The sequence below is a fragment of the Oncorhynchus tshawytscha genome, linkage group LG01, assembly GCF_018296145.1.
Source record: "Oncorhynchus tshawytscha isolate Ot180627B linkage group LG01, Otsh_v2.0, whole genome shotgun sequence".
NCBI classification, from domain to species: domain Eukaryota; kingdom Metazoa; phylum Chordata; class Actinopteri; order Salmoniformes; family Salmonidae; genus Oncorhynchus; species Oncorhynchus tshawytscha.
In genome coordinates, this window is record NC_056429.1 from 81,274,926 (window position 1) to 81,297,688 (window position 22,763).

Genomic DNA, 22,763 nt, shown 5'->3' on the forward strand with positions numbered 1-22,763 from the left:
CTTCTCCCATCACTGTTGTAACCTTGGCAGAGGTCCTGGGAAAGGAGGAGTGGGGGAAGGAGGAGGAGTGCGGGGAAAGGGGGTCTAAGTCAGGAGAGGATTTGCAGCCCCGGCTTAGTACTCACTGTGTCAGTTATTTCTTGTTGCTAAGGGAGAGATACACACTAAAGAGGGGTGGGTAAATTCAGAAAGAAAGAAAGAAAGAAAGAGTAGACAAGTGTTTTAATGGGCTGTTTGCCAGAGTTTTGGGCGGGCCAGGTGCCATGTTGGCTGCAGTGCTCTTAATGAGGTAGATGAAATAGGAGGACTGGAGGTATCTTGAGTGGACTGGACTACCACTACAACTGTTCAGCAGTGTTGCAGGGTAGTGTTCAATTGGGCCCACCAGCAAAACTTTTTGTAACGGAAAAGTAAAATATCGGTTTTCTAATTGGACAGGTATGACCTCCCCATTTTAAAATGTTTTCACTCTAATAAAACATGACCCAGGAGACATAGGAGCACAAGGCTATCAGACAGACCTTCATTTGTCTACCCAGGGGACATTTTTATTTATTTAACTAGGCAAGTCAGCTAAGAACTAATTCTTATTTACAATGACGGCCTACACCGGCCAAACCCAGATGACACTGGACCAATTGTGCGCTGCCCTATGGGACTCCCAATCACGGCCAGTTGTGATACAGCTTGGATTCGAACCAGGGTGTCTGTAGTGACACCTCAAGCACTGACTGGTCTAAGACACTCAAGCAGTGTCTTAGCCTAGTGCTCCCGAGTGGTGCAGCGGTCTATCAGACAGACCTTAATACGTCCCTCTAGACTACAGTCGTGGCCAAAAGTTTTGAGAATGACACAAATATTAATTTCCACAAGGTTTGCTGCTTCAGTGTCTTTAGATATTTTTGTCAGATGTTACTATGGAATACTGACGTATAATTACAAGCATTTCATAAGTGTCAAAGGCTTTTATTGACAATTTCATGAAGTAGATGCAGAGTTAATATTTGCAGTGTTGACCCTTCTTTTTCAAGACCTCTGCAATCCACCCTGGCATGCTGCCAATTAACTTCTGGGCCGCATCCTGACTGATGGCAGCCCATTCTTGCATAATCAATGCTTGGAGTTTGTCAGAATTTGTGGAGTTTTGTTTGTCCACCCTCCTCTTGAGGATTGACCACAAGTTTTCAATGGAATTAAGGTCTGGGGAGTTTCCTGACCCAAAATATTGATGTTTTATTCCCCGAGCCACTTAGTTATAACTTTTGTCTCATGGCAAGGTGCTCCATCATGCTGGAAAAGGCATTGTTCGTCACCAAACTGTACCTGGACGGTAGGGAGAAGTTGCTCTTGGGGATGTGTTGGTACCATTCTTTATTCATGGCTGTGTACTTTGGCAAAATTGTGAGAGAGCCCACTCCCTTGGCTGAGAAGCAACCCCACACATGAATGGTCTCTGTTGGCATGACACAGGACTGATGGTAGGGCTCACCTTGTCTTCTCCGGACACGCTTTTTTCCGGATGACCCAAACAATCGGAAAGGGGATTCATCAGAGAAAATTACTTTACCCTAGTCCTCAGCAGTCCAATCCCTGTACCCTTTGCAGAATATCAGCCTGTCAGACTGTCCCTGTTGTTTTTCCTGTAGAAGTGGATTCCTTGCTGCCCTTCTTGACACCAGGCCATCCTCCAAAAGTCTTTGCCTCACTGTGCATGCAGATGCACTCACACCTGCCTGCTGGCATTCCTGAGCAAGCTCTGCACTGGTTGTACCCCAATCCCTCAGCTGAATCAACTTTAGGAGACGGTCCTGGCGCTTGCTGGACTTTCTTGGGCGCCCTGAAGCCTTCTTCACAACAATTGAACCGCTCTCCTTGAAGTTCTTGATGATCTGATAAATGGTTGATTTAGGTGCAATCTTACTGGTAGCAATATCTTTGCCTGTGAAGCACTTTTTGTTCCAGTCTTCCAGTGTTATTCGAACTCAATCAGCATGACAGAGTGATCTCCAGCCTTGTCCTCGTCAACACTCACATCTGTGTTAACGAGAGAATCACTGACATGTCAGCTGGTCCTTTTGTGGCAGGGCTGAAATGCAGTGGAAATGTTTTTGGGGGATTCAGTTCATTTGCATGGCAAAGAGGGATTTTGCAATTAATTGCAATTTATCTGATCACTCATAACATTCTGGAGTATATGCATTTTGCCATCATACAAACTGAGGTAGCAGACTGTGAACATTAATATTTGTGTCATTCTCAAAACTTTTGGCCACGACTGTACATACAGGACCCAGGGGACATAGAAGCAATAGGCTATCAGACAGACTTTCATTCATCCCTCTAGACTACACACATGACCCAGGGGACATAAGAGCACTAGGCTATCAGACAGACCTTCATTTGTCCCTCTAGTCTACATCAACTCTGTGTTGTTCTATTCCTAACAGGAGCTGTCAGTCATGTTATCACAATGTAACACTAGTGACAGAAACAGCAGGGAAGACCTATCCAGCTGAACCATCGTTGCAGTTGTAGTTGCAATTACCAAGATATTAACAATCAGTGTCAAAAAAGTAACTTTCATTAATTGTAATACAGGTTTTATTATAACTGTTATGTGTGAGAGTACATCCAAACATGACTTATTTTGTTTCCCAAAGTTTGTATTCATACATAATCATTGAAGTTACATTCAAACACATTCATGCACAGTCATACACATCAGTCCACAGGCAGTCCTCTTGTGAAACACTATACCCCGGGGTTGGAGCCCCTCAGCAAACCCCAGATAACAGTTACCTTAGCACAGACAGAATGCATTCCAAATAGCACCCTGTTCACTATATAGTGCATAGGGAACCCTAAGGGCACTGGTCAAAATAAGTACACAACATAAGGGATAGGGTACTTTTGGGATGAAGACACAGACTGACTGACGGATAATCTCACGGAACCATGTTCCAGTATATTCATTAAAAACACAAACTCTCCTTAAAAACAGAAATGTGTATCTGTCTCAAATGGCACCCTATTCCCTAGATAGTGCACTACTTTTGACCAGAACCATATGGACCCTGGTCAAAAGTAGTGCACTATGTAGGGAATAGGGTGCCATTTGGGACATACTCACGTTTCTGTTTTTAAGGACACTGTATTGGGAATAGGGTGCCTTTTAAGACATTGTAGTCTGGGCATGGGCATCCTAGCATCTTAGCTAACTGTAGTACCATTATTATACACAGTAAAGTAACAAAACTATACAATAACGTCTGTAATAAACAATAAATTAAAAAATTTCTATAAATAATAAATAACATTACACGTTTGCACAAATATACAGACAAAACATTATGAAATGTTCACTTGCAAATGGAATACAACATTACATATGGGCAACGTGAGTGCATCAGTGAGTGGAGAGAATAATTCCTAATCACAAGGTTGTGTGCCAGTGATAGCATGTGTGTGGGCACAGTCCCATGGCACCCGTGGCTCTACCAGACCATTTGGCCATGTGACTAAAGATGTCCTCTCATGCACAGCACCAGAACACTGGGGACTCTACCAGGACCAGTGTAATCTTCTCTATGTCCCAAGGCAGGGAGCAACGTCCCTGGGTATACAGGCATCAGAACCAGGCTCTGTGGATCATAACACCATCTCATAACTAGAACTGATCCAGACATTCACTGCCAAGTCTAGGTCTCCTGTGTCATCTTGAATGACAGTAAAGGATCTTTGCTCTGTGACTGAAACAAAAGAAAACATGTTCAGTATTATATAATCAATGTAGAAATCGTAGTAGAAATCATAGAAGACTTCTACTATAATAGCTTATGCCTATTTCAATAGTAAGTATTCGGCGCATGTGACAAATAAAATTTGATTTGAGCTGAAGTCCTAAATGATATAATTTTGCCATGCTGTGGTGTAGTTTTACTGCTCTCCGCTAGATGGCCCCATTCATCTACATCCACACACATAGGTAGGAATTCTGCTAGTACTGACCCAAGAGTAAAGAATAGATACAAATCAATTCACTTGCTGTACTGTCAGTCTGTAGTGTCTGCTAAGTGGCCTATATTATATTATTATAATGTGTTGTATATATATATATAGCGATATACATATATACAGTATATCACAAAAGTGAGTACACCCCTCACATTTTAGTAAATATTTGAGTATATCTTTTCATGTGACAACACTGAAGAAATGACACTCTTCTACAATGTAAAGCAGTGAGTGTACAGCTTGTATAACCGTGTAAATTTACTGTCCCCTCAAAATAACTCAACACACAGCCATTAATGTCTAAACCGCTGGCAACAAAAGTGAGTACACCCCTAAGTGAAAATGTCCAAATTGTGAGGGGTGTACTCACTTTTGTGATATACTGTATATATATATATATACCCACAATATGAGGTTGGAATAATACTGTGAAATTGTGAAAATGTCCTGTTAGTGTAAAGGTGTTCGCATACTAGGTTTGGTTTGCTCTTCACAGAACTCGGCTAGGCGAAGTTAAAATACCATATCTTGAAAAACGAGTAATAGTACTATTTGTCTATCTTGACATGCCATAACCAGTATACACTTCCTCAAAATAGTCCGAATTAATCTAAGATAACTCAAGAAATCTGTCATTAATTTTGACATTTTTGCAGAGGAGATCTTTTAAATGTTTTGTTTGAGTATACTTCAAGTTAAAAAATGTGCAAGAAAACGAGTCGTCTCTCATTGAATGACAACAAACACTTGATTGAAGAATCCCTACTGTTGACCAATCCCGATGAAGGGTGTAAACTTCGGCTACAAAACTTCAGCTTGCCGTGAGAAAATGTTTTGTGTGCACAAACAGCCCAAAAAAACCTTGCCGTAGAACAAAACCAACAAAATCGTCACAAAATGTTGTCATAATATATGCATGAACGGTTTCGGCTGGGAAGCATGCGGACGCCTTAAGAGCTGTTTGAAATGTCAGCCTGTTTTGGTGGGATGTAGTTTAGGCTTGCCTGGTGGCATCGCTAATAGACCAGTAAGAAAGAGAGTTCTAAACCTCTCTGCCAATTAGCTAGTTTTCAGACTTCCTCTTCCCACTCCCAGACAGTCCCAACAAAATTCTTGCTTGAGAAATTGCTCTTGCTAAGAAACTATTTGTTTACTTTTTGACCATTTGATTGAAAACAATCACAGTAAGGTACTTAATTTTTAACCAGAAATTATTTTATATTGAGATTTTAAAAAAGGCATTAGGCCTTTAAAGAATATACTGTACAGACCTTCAAAGCTCAGTGTTCTTGATTCCCTCTATTGTTTGAGGCATGTGTAGGCTATCAAAGTAAGGTGCTTTGCCTGTCATAGAATTCGTGAAGTAATACTGACCTTCAGAGATCAGTGTCCTCGATGCCCTCTGGTTCCTCCAGGGTGTCCAACCGTCTCTTACAGGCCTCTAGTAGCTTTTTCCTGGGTCCCAGGGGGATGTGTATGGAGGTCAGGTCCTGGTCCGAGCAGAGCAGTAGGGCCTCCAGGTCGATTTTCTCCTTCCTGAAGATGGGCATGAACTCCCCCAGGCCCTGGGAGGCCAGGAAGGTCTCCAGTGGGCCGTTTTCAGGCTCCAGCTCCTCGTCCAGGCCCACATCAGCCTCCTCCCAGGGCAGCTCCTGTAGGTGCCTCTCCTGGAGGCTCAGGGCACTGCCGATGCTGCCTATCTCTATTGCATCGTCCAGGCTGGGCTGGCGACGTGGGAGGTGGCCACGGAGACGAACGTTAGGGGCCCGGCCTACAGGTTCACTGACAGCCGCAAAACCCTTGTCCCGGGCTCCGATCCCGAAGAGACCGCCGGATACGTAGTTCCGTCGGAACACCATGGTTCCGAGACCTGGCCGGGTGAACAAAGAGTCGCGGCCTGAGTCGGCGCTGATCTCAGAGTAGGCTGTCTCGTGAAGGCCCGGGTCGCTTATGGCACGGGAAATGTGGGAGATGGTGTCCGCATGGTCGTCATCATAATCGTCATGGTCATCGTCATGGTAATCGTGGTTGTTGCCGTGGTGAGGGAACATGTCCCGGATGTTGAGACGCGAGCGATCCTTGGAGTTGGCATAGGTGCCCTGTTGAAGGAACATTAATGAATAGGAACCCATTTTGTATTTCATCTATTTCACCTTTATTTAACCAGGTAAGCTAGTTGAGAACAATTTTAATGGCGCGAACCCAGGTTTCCTCACTAAGCCTGTGGAAAATGTAATGGTTTCTCCCATTTAATGTTTGGGAGCATAGAGTGTTTATTTTTCTAAATTGTATTTTCCATTAGTCAGAACCTCACCAACTGTTTTGGGTGTTGTGTCTCTACCTAGCTACTTATTTTACCTGCTTGAGGAACATAACGTCCTGGCCAAGCTGAAGGCCAGACAGCGAGCGTACACTCTTCCTCCCATCCTCGTAGATCTTGAAGGTGCCGTCCACCTGTTTCTTCTTCTCTAGCTTCTTCTTAATCTTGGTCCTACCCTTGGCTGTGGAGTGAAGAGTGGCCTATAGAGAGAGAGGATTGCACAGATCGAAATGTGGACTCAGAAGAGGACATTAACACAGATCATTTACAAAATGTAAGGCAAGATATTTGAATAATGCTGACATTTCCAGAGCTTACTCAGGAACGAAAAACAATATCAAATTATTTACTCAAACTGCCGTTGACTTTCAAAATAATAGGAAATGCATTCATGAGAAATTGACAGTGAAGTAGCAAGGAAGAAATGCTTTTGACCTGTGAGTATGGCATATTGGAAGTGAGAGTGTTGAACTGAGGAAGTTTGCGGTTTAGCGTGCTGCTGCTGTTATAACTAGTGAAGCTCATGGCATCTGAGTTATCCGACGCTACACTCTCCTTCAAGAACTTCCTCTCCATCCGCTGGTGGTGTTTCTGCTGCATCTTCACACAGTCCTTTATCCTCCTCTCCGCCATGCGGAATGCTCTGTCTTTCAGCTTGCTCACCAGCTTATAGGAAAGGTAGATTTATTTATTCACAATTTAAAATTCCACAAATACCACCATAGCAGTTTGCATGCGGCAGTGGAATTGACTACAATTTAAAAAACTATTTAAATATAATATATTTTTTAACAACCTACTGATTCAAAATATGCATTTAGTAGTCTCAATAAAGATGGAATAGGACTCCTGCATATGTTCCTTCACAGCTAATTCTCCAGTGTTAAAAATAAACAAAATGAACAATGTTAAATCAACACTGAAAGTGTTGAGTCTGTGGATCCATATAGACCCCGTAAGAGTGTTTCACACTGCTTAGTGTAAAGCCTTATTCAAATACTTCCCAGAGTGCATTGCCTTTCAAGTAAATTGTAAAGTTACCACCCATGACTGTATTTGTTAGTGACAGAGAGATGACTGTTGCATTCATCTACATTTAGTCCTATGGACTTCACGAGATCCTAAGCTAATATGTTAATGTAATTTTAAAAAGAATCTATAACACAATACCATAAGTGTTTCATAAGGCCTTATTTTGAGGACCTAGTGTTTGCCTAATACAGGCGAATGAAACTCATAGCATCACTTTCAACAAAAACCACGCCCTTTAATATCATATTTCCCAACATTCTCTTTTGCAGGTATATTTTTATAATTGTTTTTTGAATGTCTATGTTTGTGCATGTACATTGATTGATTGGTTAATTAATTGATCGTATGCTACTCAAATATAAATTACCCAGAAAATAATCTAAACTAATCCAATATGTTACGTGGACTTATTTTACCCGTTAATGAAACAGTTGTTCCAGTTTATATGGTTTAGGTAGTCTCATAGCTTAGTCTATAAAACAGAGTGCGTGACAAGAAGGGAATGACATACAATTGAAGTCAGAAGTTTACATACACCTTTACCTTCAATATATCCACTTAATTTTCATCTCATGATGCCATTTATTTTGTGAAGTGCACCAGTCCCTCCTGCAGCAAACCACCCACACAACATGAGGCTGCCACCCCCATGCTTCACGGTTGGGATGGTGTTCTTTGGCTTGCAAGCATCCCCTTTTTTCTCCAAACATAATGGTCATTATGACGAACAGTTCTATTTTTGTTTCATCAGACCAGAGGACATTTCTCCAAAGAGTACGATCTTTGTCCCCATGTGCAGTTGCAAAATGTAGTCTGGCTTTTTTATAGCGGTTTTGGAGCTGTGGCTTCTTCCTTGCTGAACGGCCTTTCAGGTTATGTCGATATAGAACTCGTTTTACTGTGGATATAGATACTTTTGTACCTGTTTCCTCCAGCATCTTCACAAGGTCCTTTGCTGTTGTTCTGGGATTGATTTGCACTTTCTGCACCAACAAGAAATTAACAAGAAATGTGTGGAGTGGTTGAAAAACAAATTTTAATGACTCCAACCTAAGTGTATTTAAACTTCAGACTTCAACTGTATTATGTGTGTATATGGCAATCAAAGATGGCGTAGCAGTGCAGACATGTTTGTAATTGTACCGTGTAAATGTATTTTTTTTTGTCTGTTTTTTATATATTTCAAATCTCTTTTTCCATTTTTAAATGAAATATACCATCCGGCAACCCGACTCACCCAATGTGAAACGGATCTGCTATTTTTAGACCATATAGCTATAACCTCCATTGGAAGCTAGCCATCAGATGCTAACCAGCTAATTAGCTACTAGCTATTAAGTCATTGTTAGCCACTGCTAGCGGCCTTTACCTTTAGCTCAGACACCAGCCGCATTTAGCCTGGATAATAGGATAATACCCGCCAGTCTGCACAGCACGATGTCAACCCTGAGCATACTGGACTGCTTTTCTCCACTACATCACCAGATTCCTGCCGTAGCTCTGGACCATTACTCCATATCATCGCAGGGAGCTAGCTGCTACCGAGTGGCCCAGCCCCAAAGCTAGCCTTGAGCCAGGCCCATCTCCCGGCCTGCTCAGTGGACCCTATGGTCACTCGGATACACAGCTGATGCCTCCCTGACTCATCACTAACACGACTGGAGGCCACTACACCAACAGATTCCTGCCGTAAGCTCTGGACCTTTGCATTGGATCATTGCAGCTAGCTAGCTGCTACCAAGTGGCTATAGTGGCTAACACCCTTGTCCCAAAGCAAGCACCAGTTAGCCTCGAGCCAGGCGCATCCCTCGGCTAGCAAACAAAATTACTCCAGCTACAATATCTCTTTTGCCAATTGGCCTGGACCCTTTGTCGACACGGAGTCCCGCCGATGCATTACGTCTGCCGACCTAATTCCATCCATTGTGCCCTCAACCGGCCTTTGCCGGACGTCGGTGAAGACGCTTCTGCTAGCCCCGGCCTGCTATCTTCATGTACGCCGTGTCTCCCGCTTGCTAGCGTAGTAACGACTACCTAACGGCTTCCCTGTTTCATCTATTGCTGTTCACTGGACCCTATGATCACCTGGCTACAGAGCTGATGCCTGCTGGACTGATCATTAAATCACGGTACTCCATTTAGTTTATTTTGTTTATCTGTCGGCCCCAGCCTCGAACTCAGGCCCTGTTAACTGTTGTTGTCTTAGCTGATTAGCTCTTGTTGTCTTACCCGTTGTTGTCACCTAGCATAACTAGTATCTCCAGAGATGCAACCTGTCTTATCGTCACTCAATGCCTGGGTTTACCTCCACTGTACCAGCACCCTACCATACCCGTCTGTACATTATGCCCTGAATCTATCCTACCACGCCCAGAAATCTGCTCCTTTAATTCTCTGTCCAATGCATGGGACAACCAGTTTTGATAACTTTTAGCCGTACCCTCATCCTACTCCTTCTCTGTTCCTTGGGTGATGTAGAGGTTAACCCAGGCCCTGTGTGTCCCCAGGCGCTCTCATTTGTTGACTTCTGTAACCGTAAATGCCTTGGTTTCATGCATGTTAACATAAGAAGCCTCCTCCCTAAGTTTGTTTTACTCACTGCTTTAGCACACTCCTCCAACCCTGATGTCCTTGCCGTGTGTGAATCCTGGTTTAGGAAGACAACCAAAAATTCTGAGATATCCATTCTAACTACATAATTTTCTGTCAAAATAGAACTGCCAAAGGGGAAGGAGTTGCAATCTACTGCAGAGATAGCTTGCAAAGTTCTGTCATACTTTCCAGGTCTATGCCCAAACAGTTCAAGCTTCTAATAAAAAAAATGTATCTCTCCAGAAACAAGTCTCTCAATGTTGCCGCCTGTTATAGACCCCCCTCAGCTCCCATCTGTGCCCTGGACACCATATGTGAATTGATTGCCCGCCATCTATCTTCAGAGTTCGTTCTGCTAGATGACCAAAACTGGGATATGCTTAACACCCCGTCCGTCCTACAATCTAAGCTAGATGCCCTCAATCTCACACATTATCAAGGAACCCACCAGGTACAACCCAAATCCGTAAACATGGGCACCCTCATAGATATTATCCTGACCAACTTGCCCTCCAAATACACCTCTGCTGGTTTCAATCAGGATCTCAGCCTCATTGCCTGCATCCATTATGTGTCCGCGGTCAAATGACCACCCCTCAAATGCTCCCTAAAACACTTTCTAATCGACCTGGCCCGGTTATCCTGGAAGGATATTGACCTCATCCTGTCAGTAGAGGATGCTTGATTGTTCTTTAAAAGTAATTTCCTCACCATCTTAAATAAGCATGCCCCTTTCAAAAAAATTTGAACTAAGAACAGATATAGCTCTTGGTTCACTTCAGACCTGACTGCCCTCGACCAGCACAAAAACATCCTGTGGCGTTCTGCACTAGCATCAAATAGTCCCCGTGATATGCAACTTTTCAGGGAAGTCAGGAAGCAATATACACAGTCAGTTAGGAAAGCAAAGGCTAGCTTTTTCAAACAGAAATTTACATCCTGCAGCTCTAACTCCAAAAAGTTCTGGGACACTGTAAATTATATGGAGAAGAAGAGCACCTCCTCCCAGCTGCCCACTGCACTGAGGCTAGTTAATACTGTCACCACCGATAAATCCACAATAATCAAGCATTTCTCTACGGCTGACCATGCTTCCCTCCTGGCTACCCCAACCCCGGCCAACAGCTCTGCACCCCCTGCAGCTACTTGCCCAAGCCTCCCCAGCTTCTCCTTCCCCCAAATCCAGATAGCTGATGTTCTGAAATAGCTGCAAAACCTGGACCCGTACTAATCAGCTGGGCTAGACAATCTGGGCCCTCTCTTTCTAAAATTATCTGCTGCCATTGTTGCAAAACCTATTACTAGTCTGTTCAACCTCTTTCATATCGTCCGAGATTCCTAAAGATTGGAAAGCTGCCGTGGTCATCCCCTTCTTCAAATGGGGTGACAGTCTAGACCCAATCTGTTACAGACCTATATCCATCCTGCCCTGCCTTACCAAAGTCTTTGAAAGACAAGTTAACAAGCAGATCACTGACCAGTTTGAATCCCACCGTACCTTCTCTGCTGTGCAATCCGGTTTCCGAGCTGGTCACGGGTGCACCTTAGCCACGCTCAAGGTACTAAACGATATCATAACCGCAAAGAATAAAAGACAGTACTGTGCAGCCGTCTTCATCGACCTGGACAAGGCTTTCGACTATGTCAATCACCACATTCTTATCGGCAGACTCAACAGTCTTGGTTTCTCAAATGACTGGTTCACCAACTACTTCTCAGATAAAGTTCAGTGTGTGAAATCGGAGGGCCTGTGGTCTGGACCTCTGGCAGTCTCTATGGGGGTACCACAGGGTTCAATTCTCGGGCCGACCCTTTTCTCTGTATATATCAATGATGTCGCTCTTGCTGCGGGTGATTCCTTGATCCACCTCTATGCAGACGACACCATTCTGTACACATCTTGCCCTTCTTTGGACACCGTGTTAACAAACCTCCAAACGAGCTTCAACGCCATACAACACTCTTTCCGTGGCCTCCAACTGCTCTTAACTTCTTCGATATAGGGGGCGCTCTTTTAATTTTTGGATGAAAAACGTTCCCGTTTTAAACAAGATATTTTGTCATGAAAAGATGCTCGACTATGCATATAATTGACAGCTTTGGAAAGAAAACACCCTGAAGTTTCCAAAACTGCAAAGATATTGTCTGTGAGTGCCACAGAACTGATGTTACAGAAAAAAAACAGATAAAAATACAATCAGGAAGTGCCGCATTTATTGAAACCGCCTCATGGCAATGACTCCTTATATGGCTGTGGAGGAGCTAGGAGTCAGCTTACCTTTTCCAGGTTTTCCCCAAGGTGTCTGCAGCATTGTGACGTATTTGTAGGCATATCATTGGAAGATTGACCATAAGAGACTACATTTACCAGGTGGTCGCTTGGTGTCCTCCGTCGCAATTATTGAGTAATCTCCAGCTGCAGTATTTTTCCGTTTTCTTCTGATGAGAAGCCAGCTGCCACCACTGATAGATTATCGAATAGATATGTGAAAAACACCTTGAGGATTGATTCTAAACAACGTTTGCCATGTTTCTGTCGATATTATGGAGCTAATTTGGAAAAAAGTTTGGCGTTGTAAGTGACTGCATTTTCGTTTTTTTTTCTTAGCCAAACGTGATGAACAAAACGGAGCTATTTCTCTTACACAAATAATCTTTTTGGAAAAAATGAACATTTGCTATCTAACTTAGAGTCTCGTCATTGAAAACATCCGAAGTTCTTCAAAGGTAAATTATTTTATTTGAATGCTTTTCTTGTTTTTGTGAAAATGTTGCCTGCTGAATGCTAGGCTTAATGCTATGCTAGGCTATTAGTACTCTTACACAAATGCTTGTGTAACTTTGGTTAAAGCATATTTTGAAAATCTGAGATGACAGTGTTGTTAACAAAAGGCTAAGCTTGTGTTTCAATATATTTATTTCATTTATTTTGCGATTTTCATGAATAGGAAACTTTGCGTTATGGTAATGAGCTTGAGGCTATGATTACGCTCCCGGATACGGGATTGCTCGACGCTAGAGGTTAAACGCTAGTAAAACGAAATGCATGCTCTTCAACCGATTACTGCCCGCACCCGCCCGCCCGACTAGCATCACTACTCTGGACGATTCTGACTTAGAATATGCGGACAACTACAAATACCTAGGTGTCTGGCTAGATTGTAAACTCTCCTTCCAGACTCATATTAAGCATCTCCAATCCAAAATTAAATATAGCATCGGCTTCCTATTTCGCAACAAATCATCCTTCACTCATGCCGCCAAACATACCCTCGTAAAACTGACTATCCTACCGATCCTTGACTTTGGCGATGTCATTTACAAAATAGCCTCCAACACTCTACTCAGCAAACTGGATGCAGTCTATCACAGTGCCATCCATTTCATCACCAAAGCCCCATATACTACCCACCACTGCGACCTGTATGCTCTCATCGGCTGGCCCTCGCTTCACATTCGTCGCCAGAACCACTGGCTCCAGGTCATCTATAAGTCTGTGCTAGGTAAAGCTCCGCCTTATTTCAGCTTCCATTGTTGTTGTTGTTTTTCGCAATTCTTTGCTTTATCTTGGCCAGGTCGCAGTTGTAAATGGGAACTTGTTCTCAACTGACCTACTTGGTTAAATAAAGGTGGACATATATATATATATATATATATATATACATACATACAGTGGGGCAAAAAAGTATTTAGTCAGCCACCAATTGTGCAAGTTCTCCCACTTAAAAAGATGAGAGAGGCCTGTAATTTTAAATGAGAAAAAAACTCCAGAAAATCACATTGTAGGATTTTTTATGAATTTATTTGCAAACCATTGAAAATAGTGATTTTTGGGGTAGCGTTAAGTCTGGAGAATTGAAGTTGAAGATTCCTGATATTTGTGGCGCCCGCCGTTTGGTGTGTCGCAGACTTGGTGGTGAAACAGAGGAGTCACTGTCATTCCTTTTTTTAATATATTTTTTTATTTGAGCATTTTCCAATTAAGAACATTCAAAACAAAAGTGAAAAAATATTAGACAACAATAGGATAAAGTGACAGTAACAGACGAGCGTAAAATAAAAAAATAAAAAAAGATAATTATATATACAAACATACAATAAATAAGTCATAATAAAGAGTAAAATAAAAAATAATAATAATAAAACATTGGATCATATAAGCTACATACTATACATTACGTGTGAAACATTATATAAGGGTTATATAGAGATTCAATCAATGTGATGTGGGGGGAGATTCTCCATATAGTCAATAAAACGTTGTCAAATTCTGTAAAATGTCTTTAACTTATTCCTCAAGCAGTAAGTGATTTTCTCTAGTGGGATACAACTATTAACTTCTGATAGCCACATTGCAACTGGCAGGGTGGAATCCAATTTCCATTTCAAGGCAATACATTTCTTGGCAATCACTAGCAATATTTATGTTAGCTTTATAGTATGGCTTTGCCGAAGATTGGTGTTAGTAAAGTTACTCAGTAGACAGACCTCCGGATCTAAAGGGAATGCAACCCTGTGAATTGAGGATATGGTATCGCATACCCCCCGCCAGAAACCGTGTAGTTTTGAACACTGCCAAGTGGAATGGAGGAATGTTCCTTCATCTGAGCCACATCTAAAACATAGGGAGGAGATATCAGAGTTGAACTTGTGCAGTCTAGACGGGGTGATATAGAGCTGATGGAGGAAATTAAACTGGATCGGTCTGTATCTGGAGTTCAATGTGGATGTAACACCACCACCATAGGTCACTCCATAGACCCTCATCAAGATCAATACCCAGATCTTTTCCCGATCTAAGTCAGGGTTTATCTAGCCCAGGAAGTGTTAGTCCTGACATAAGAGCATCGTAAACACAGGAAATGGTCTTGCACAGTGGTTGGTCTGAGTGGTAGAGTTGTTCAATAGGTGACATCTTAGGTAGGTTCCATTGCCCCTTGAGAGTCACCCTAATAACGTTTCGTAGTTGTAGGTAGCTAAAGAAGTCCCTGTTAGGCAAGTGGTATTTCTGTTTTAGCTGATCAAAAGACATAAGAACTCCCTCCTCATAACAATGTTCCAGAAGAGTGGTACCTTTATCAGACCATGGTCTAAAGTTACTACTGGAAAAACATAGGGATCAATCTATTGTTCCATAAAGGGTTTTTAGGGGAAAGGAATCCCCCTCGTCTGAACAGCTCATGCATTTTGCACCATGACAGGACAGAATGCAGGGTTGTCTGTGATGGTTTTTATAGATTTTCTGTCCCATTTGTAAAACAATTCTGCCCCAGTGTCATCATTTACCTCAAGCTTTTCAATGTTCAACCATGAGGGAGAGGGACCATTGTCAAACCTCTGAGCCAGAAACCTAGACTGTGCAGCCCAGTAGTACATTCTAAAATTGGGGAGGTTTAAGCCCCCTTGACCGTAATGAAGGGTCAGTTTATCCAGGCCAACCCTAGGGGTTTTGCCGTGCCAGATAAACCGTCTGGTCAGCTTGTCGAGAGAGGAAAAAAAATGCTGCGGGAACAGGGATAGGGAGAGATTGAAACAAATATAGAAATCTGGGCAGGACATTCATTTTAATTACATTGATTCTACCCAGTAGTGCGAGGTGAGTCCATCCATTTACAAAGGTCACCCTCCACCTTTTGCAACAAACTGGCCAGATTGAGTTTATAGAGGTTGTTCAGATTACCATCCACCATTATGCCCAAATATGTGAAGCCCATAGGCAACCATCTAAAAGGAAACTTGTGCTTGATGGTATGATGGTCAAAGACAGACAACGGTAAGATTTTGCTTTTACCAAAATTGACCTTATATCCAGAGAAAGAACTATAATACTGTAGTAGGACATGCAAGTGAGAGAGGGAGTGTTCTTCGTTTGTTAGAAATAAGATAAGGTCGTCCGCAAAGAGTGATAATTTATGGGTACGGGGGCCCACCTCAAAGCCATGTATGTCAGGGCACGTTCTAATATTCGAATAGCCTCGGCCAACGGTTCGATGGCGAGGGCAAAGAGGTGGGGGCTAATTGGGCAACCTTGTCTGTTCCCCCTATAGAGAGGGAAATAGGAGGAAGTAATCCCATTGGTAGCAATCCTAGCTTTAGGAGATTTGTAGAGTGATGTTATCAAATTTACAAACACGATACCTAAACCAAACTTTTCCAAGACACGAAAGAGGTACGGCCATTCAACCCTATCAAAGGCCTTTTCAGCATCGAGGGAGACTGCGACACTAGGTATTTTGTTTTTGTTAGCAAGATGAATTATATCAAAGAACCTTCTGAGATTATTGGAGGACAATCTATTAATTATGAAGCCAGTCTGATCTGGGTTGACCAACATGACTCGAGTCTCTTAGATAGCATCTTGGTGACCAGTTTACAATCTGTGTTAAGGAGAGATATTGGTCTATATGAGGCGCACTTTAGTGGGTTTTTCCCTTTCTTGTGGATTACAGTAATCACTGCTTGAGAGAAAGACTCTGGAAAGCAGTCGTCTTCCCTGGCTTTTTTAAGTACCTCCATAAGGTAGGGGACCAACAGCTCCCTAAATTCTTCATAGAACTCTGGAGGGAAGCCATCCTCCCCAGGAGATTTATTAGAAGGTAAGGATTTAATAATTCAATTCAGGAACTGAGAAGCGTTCACTCAGCCACTCGCTGTCTTCCTCTGACAGGCATGGGAGGTTGAGAGAGGAGAGAAAAGAGTCCATCTCTGATAGATCATCGCTTGAATGGGAAGTGTAGAGGTCTTCATAGGATTTCTTACAAGTATTTCAGTAGGGTCATTAGTAAGAGTTTCTATAGCATTAATTGTCCTCTTACTTTCCTCTGCTTTCAGTTGCCATGCCAATACTTTGTGAGCTTTCTCTCCAAGCTCGTAATAACACTGTTTTGATTTAGTGATGGCCCTTTCAGTTTGATATGTGTTCAGAATATTATATTTGTTTTTTATTTACCAAAAGCCTGTATAGATCTTTAGTCGGGCCTCTTTGGTAGGTTTTCTCTAGCTCGGAGATATCAGATTCAAGGGCACTCAGTTTCGCACCGTGTTTTCTCTTCAGCCCTTTAGTATAGGAAATTATCTGTCCCCAAAGATAGGCTTTCAATGTGTCCCAAAGAATGAAACTGTCAGGAGCGGAGGGTTTGTTTGTCAAAGTAAAAATATTGATCTGCTCTTTGATGAATGCACAAAATTCAGGTTGCTTTAGGAGTGTAGAATTTAGTCTCCAACTATATGCTCCATTTACCTTGGTAGGAATGGAGATTGATAATACCAGAGGAGAATGGTCACTAAGCAATCTGAGGAGATACTCGATATCTAACACTCTATGAAACAGTTGGGTCGATAGTAGAAAGTTATCTATGCGTGTGTGTGTCTTGTGTGGGTGTGAATAAAAAGAGATGTCCCTATCCTGTGGGTGCAACTGTCTCCAGATGTCTAGTAAATTGAGATCTTTCATGAATGACATGGTGAGCTTGCCGGCTTTGGTAAGAAGTGAGGGTTTATCAGAGGACCTATCAAGAACTGTATCTAAAATCTAAAATCTCCTCCAACCAGTAGCCATCCTGGTGGTGCTTGAGCGACCTGAAGGAAGACATTCTGAATAAACATATGGTCATCGAAGTTATGAGCATAAATATTCAATAGGGTCCAAGACTCTGAAAACATATGCCCCTGCACCAAAACAAACCTGCCAGAGGGATCAGAGATGGTGTTGTTGACGCAGAAGGGGATGTGTCTATTCATCAAAATTGCAGTACCTTTTGCTTTGGCGTTAAAAAAGGACGCAAAAACTTGTCCTACCCATTCCCTCTTCAATTTCTTGTGTTCACTGGCTTTCTTGTAAAAACACAATGTCAGCCTTTAATATCTTAATGTATGTATAGACTCTTTTCCTTTTAACCCGGGCTGTTAAGACCTTTTACGTTGAATGTAACATATTTTAGTGGATTAAGCATTAGGTTGGGTTTCAAATATGTAACCGAATGGAAATCTCTCATATGTAAATAGTCAGGAAATGTTTCAACTTTGGTTTGAAAACAGAAGTGACCTATGTGTCTCTTTAGGAAGGAAACAACAATAAACATAGAAAAAATAATAATAATAATAATCCCACCCACCCCGATTGTCAGACTAAAACAACAATCCCAACAATCAAACATGAATACACTTGTAGAGATACGTTGCTGCTCGCTTTCCATCTTGCTCTTACTAGCTAAACCTTGGCGTAAACTAAAACCTGCGAGCTCTCTAAGGTGAAAACAAATGTTGTGAATAGATATTTATGGCTGAATATTTACTGCCCACGGTAAGGGCTGCTTGAGTCTCTTTTCTGAAGAGAAACATAAATGGGGGGGAAAGCAATGGGCCTAAGCCCACTTATTTGCTTCACCGAGTGGATATGGACTAAACCAAAATATACTCTCCTGTAAATGTAATAGAACTCACCGCGGGAAAAAAAGGGTTAGTTGAAAATGTACAAATCAATTATAGCGACCGGATAGCGGGGTAAAAGGATCCAAATTCCAAGAAGATATCAGCAGTTCAGTCCGGATTAGAGAAAACAAACAAACTGAATCTTATTCCCCAGAGAGACCATCCTGGTTCAGACGCGGTTCAGTTCTTTGAGGAAAGTGAACACTTCTCCCGGTGTGTTGAAGAGATGGCTTCGGCCGATGTACTGAACTTTCATCCGCGCAGGGTGGATGAGGTAGCCGGTGATGTTCTTCTTCTTCAGTGCTTTGGCGGCAGGTCTGAACTGCTTGTGACGTCTGGCGAGATCCGCGCTCATATCTGGGAAAAGGCTGACCCTCTTGCCATCGATGGTGATGTCCCCTTTGGCTCTTGCGAGTTGCAGTATCTTCTCTCTGTCTTGGAAACGGAGGAACCTGATCAGGACGGCCCGAGGGGGCTCATCTGGCCGGGGTTTCGGGCGCTGATGTTCTGTGGGCGCGTTCGATTACCAGCGGCTTGGTGAGGTTGATTATGCCTAGGACATCCGGGATCCAATGAGTGAAGAAACGGACCGGGTCACGGCCCTCGCTGTCCTCTTTCAATCCCACCACACGTATATTACTACGTCTGCTCTGGTTCTCCATCTGATCTACCTTGTTTTTCAGGTAGGCTTTGTCCTTCTGCAGTTGTATCAGAACCTGGTCATGTCGAGCGATGGTATCTTCAACTGTGCTAATGTGCAACTCAAGGAGATCATTCATGGAGGATTTCAGTTCGTCAATGGAAAAATGGAGTTGATTTCTTGTCAATTTTCATAGAAAGACCTTTGTTACCATCCTGCATTTCCTGGTGGAGAGCAGCCAGCATGTCGGCAGGCTGAGAGCAACAGTCCGGAACTGTCGTCTGAGTTATGAGGGCTAATGCTAATCTTGCTAGCTGTAGCGTTATCGTTATCTTGGGAATCAACAACGTTTTGGTCGTCCTTCTTGCTTCTCGGTCGGAGGTCCATGGCTCTTTGGGAAGGTAAGTACTTGACAATTTAGAATATGTTAGAATATTGTTTCAATGTTGTTATTTAGGTAATAATAGAATAACTTTGAAGAGCTCGGTTTGTCAACATCTGCTCAGCTCCGCGGCATCATGTGCTCCCTACTGTTATTCCTTTTGAGTCAGAATCTCCACCCTAAAAGTCATGTTAGGATATATCAGTTATCCTGTTAGAGCTTTTGTGCAAAATCTACTGCGTTGTTTCACGTGCAACATTTTTTTATTTTTTTATTTATTTCACCTTTATTTAACCAGGTAGGCTAGTTGAGAACAAGTTCTCATTTACAACTGCGACCTGGCCAAGATAAAGCATAGCAGTGTGAACAGACAGCAACACAGAGTTACGCATGGAGTAAACAATAAACAAGTCAATAACACAGTAGAAAAAAGTAAAAAATGAAAAAAAGAGTCTATACACATTGTGCGCAAAAGGCATGAGGAGGTAGGCGAATAATTACAATTTAGCAGGTTAACACTGGAGTGATAAATGATCAGATGGTCATGTGCAGGTAGAGATACTGGTGTGCAAAAGAGCAGAAAAGTAAATAAATAAAAACAGTATGGGATGAGGTAGGTAAATTGGGTGGGCTATTTACCGATGGACTATGTACAGCTGCAGTGAACGGTTAGCTGCTCAGATAGCAGATGTTTAAAGTTGGTGAAGGAGATAAAAGTCTCCAACTTCAACGATTTTTGCAATTCGTTCCAGTCACAGGCAGCAGAGAACTGAAAGGAAAGGCGGCCAAATGAGGTGTAGGCTTTAGGGATGATCAGTGAGATACACCTGCTGGGGCGCTTGCTACGGGTGGGTGTTGCCATCGTGACCAGTGAACTGAGATAAGGCGGAGCTTTACCTAGCATGGACTTGTAGATGACCTGGAGCCAGTGGGTCTGGCAACGAATATGTAGCGAGGGCCAGCCGACTAGAGTATACAGGTCGCAGTGGTGGGTGGTATAAGGTAACAAAGCAGATGGCACCGTGATAAACTGCATCCAGTTTGCTGAGTAGAGTATTGGAAGCCATTTTGTAGATGACATCGCCAAAGTCGAGGATCGGTAGGATAGTCAGTTTTACTAGGGTAAGTTTGGCGGCGTGAGTGAAGGAGGCTTTGTTGCGAAATAGAAAGCCGATTCTAGATTTGATTTTGGATTGGAGATGTTTGATATGAGTCTGGAAGGAGAGTTTATAGTCTAGCCAGACACCTAGGTACTTATAGATGTCCACATATTCTAGGTCGGAACCATCCAGGGTGGTGATGTTAGTCGGGCGTGCGGGTGCAGGCAGCGAACGGTTGAAAAGCATGCATTTGGTTTTACTAGCGTTTAAGAGCAGTTGGAGGCCACGGAAGGAGTGTTGTATGGCATTGAAGCTCGTTTGGTCATTCATGGTCATATTGCATCAAATCAAATTGTATTAGTCAGATGTACCGAATACAACCTTACAGTGAAATACTTACTTATAAGCCCTTAACCAACAATGCAGTTTTAAGAAAAATAAGTTTTAAGTAAAAAATAGATAAGTTAAAAATTAAAAATAATTAAAGAGCAGCAGTAAAATAACAGTAGCAAGGCTATATACAGAGGGCACCGGTACAGAGTCAATGTGCGGGGGCACAGGATAGTTGAGGTAATATGTACATGTAGGGAGAGTTAAAGTGACTATGCATAGATAATAAACAGAGTAGCAGCAGCGTAAAAAGAGAGAGGGGGGGGGAGCAACGCAAATAGTCTGGGTAGCCATTTGATTAGCTGTTCAGGAGTCTTATGGCTTGGGGGTAGAAGCAGTGTGTAGGAGGGAGATTCCTAGATGTGGGAAGTGTGTAGGAGGACAAGGACAGAGAATTGTGTAGTTTTGGTGGATACAGTTGTGTGTGTTACCTGTAGGGGTGCCCATGTTGCTGGCAATCGGAAGTGTCCGGTGCAAGAGATGCAGGTTGAAATGGCCACAGTCAGAGTAGTGCATAAGGTGACGTATGCTGAGGCAAAAGTAGAGGATGGTTCAAGGGTTCTGAGAGAATCCCTGTGAGTAGCCCGAGGCCTATGAGTGATTTATGCTTCAGTAAGGTTGGCTTCTTAGCGTTCATAGCAATGGTTATCAACTGTACCGCAGAGATGGAATGTAAATCACAGAAAATAGATGTGGTGGCAGCAGCAGATTAAAGTTTTGAAATATACCCACATTGGCTGTATTCCAATAGGAATTACACATGACCTTTCAGGCCAGATGTGGCCTGTAAACCATGAGTTTCAAGCCATTGTATTAAACTAAGATTTTTTTATATTTTTACATTTGTTCCTAAAGTGGTACAAACACTTGTCACTGTAGTGGTACCCTGTAAGGTCATCCAGTTTACCTTCCGTTATAAGTGCATACTTGTACCACAGTTCATACACCAGGCCTGGAAGTAAGTTTCCCAAACCCGAAAAAGGATTTCAGATTTCCTGCTTCCATTTCCAGAAAAAGCCCCCCAAAAAATGTGCAACCTTGCCTGTAAATCACATTATGTTGGTTTTCAAAGTGATGTGTAATTTCTATTGGAATAAGACAGAGTTAGGATGTCCAACAGTTGGAATATTTTATTGACCTTCAACCTTCATTCAGAATGACTACCAAGGGTAGGGTTATGATGAGACAACCTATACATTTAAACTGGAGCAAAAAATCTAACTAACTGAATTAGTTTAAAAAATATGTATTATTTATCTTTGTGTAGCATAAGATTAATCAATGTATATGAACAAACATAGATAATGAAAGAAACCATTTTTCTAAAAATCTACCTGCAATAGAACATGCTGGGAAATATGATAATGATGGGTGTGGTTTGATTCAAAGTGATGGTGTATGAGTTTCAGGTCCCTCTATTAGGGTAAAACTAGGCCCTCAAAATAAGGCCTTATGAAATGCTGTACGTATGGTGTTATGGCATTCTCTCCACCAGCTTCATGAGGTAGTCACCTGGAATGCATTTCAATTAAGAATTATGTCTTGTTAGAGTTCATTTGTGGAATTCCTTTCCTTCTTAATGTGTTTAAGCCAGTCAGTTGTGTTGTGACAATGTAGGGGTGGTATACAGAAGATAGCCCTATTTGGTAAAAGACCAAGTCCATATTATGCCAAAAACAGCTCAAATAAGCAAAGAGAAATGACAGTCCATCATTACTTTAAGACATCCAGGTCAGTCAATAGGGAAAATGTCAAGAACTTTGAAAGTTTCTTCAAGTGCAGTAGCAAAAACCATCAAGCACTACGATGAAACTGGCTCTCATGAGGACCGCCATAGGAAAGGAAGACCCAGAGTTACCTCTG

At 42.3% G+C, this 22,763-nt stretch overlaps 1 protein-coding gene across 2 annotated transcripts in view; it reads right to left on the reverse strand.

The window, feature by feature from the left end:
* Positions 1 to 2,602: 2,602 nt before the first annotated feature.
* The window catches only part of LOC112253652 (Usher syndrome type-1G protein homolog), a 38,714-nt gene continuing 18,553 nt past the window's right edge, over positions 2,603 to 22,763 (reverse strand). For both annotated transcript variants that reach the window (XM_024425615.2, XM_042326442.1), the window contains exons 3-6: positions 6,770 to 7,000; positions 6,373 to 6,534; positions 5,389 to 6,113; positions 2,603 to 3,749 (exon numbers count right to left, since the gene is read on the reverse strand). In XM_024425615.2, the coding sequence (XP_024281383.2) occupies positions 5,391 to 6,113; positions 6,373 to 6,534; positions 6,770 to 7,000 (1,116 nt within the window). In that variant the 3' untranslated portion in view covers positions 2,603 to 3,749; positions 5,389 to 5,390. The remainder of the gene's footprint in view (positions 3,750 to 5,388; positions 6,114 to 6,372; positions 6,535 to 6,769; positions 7,001 to 22,763) is intronic.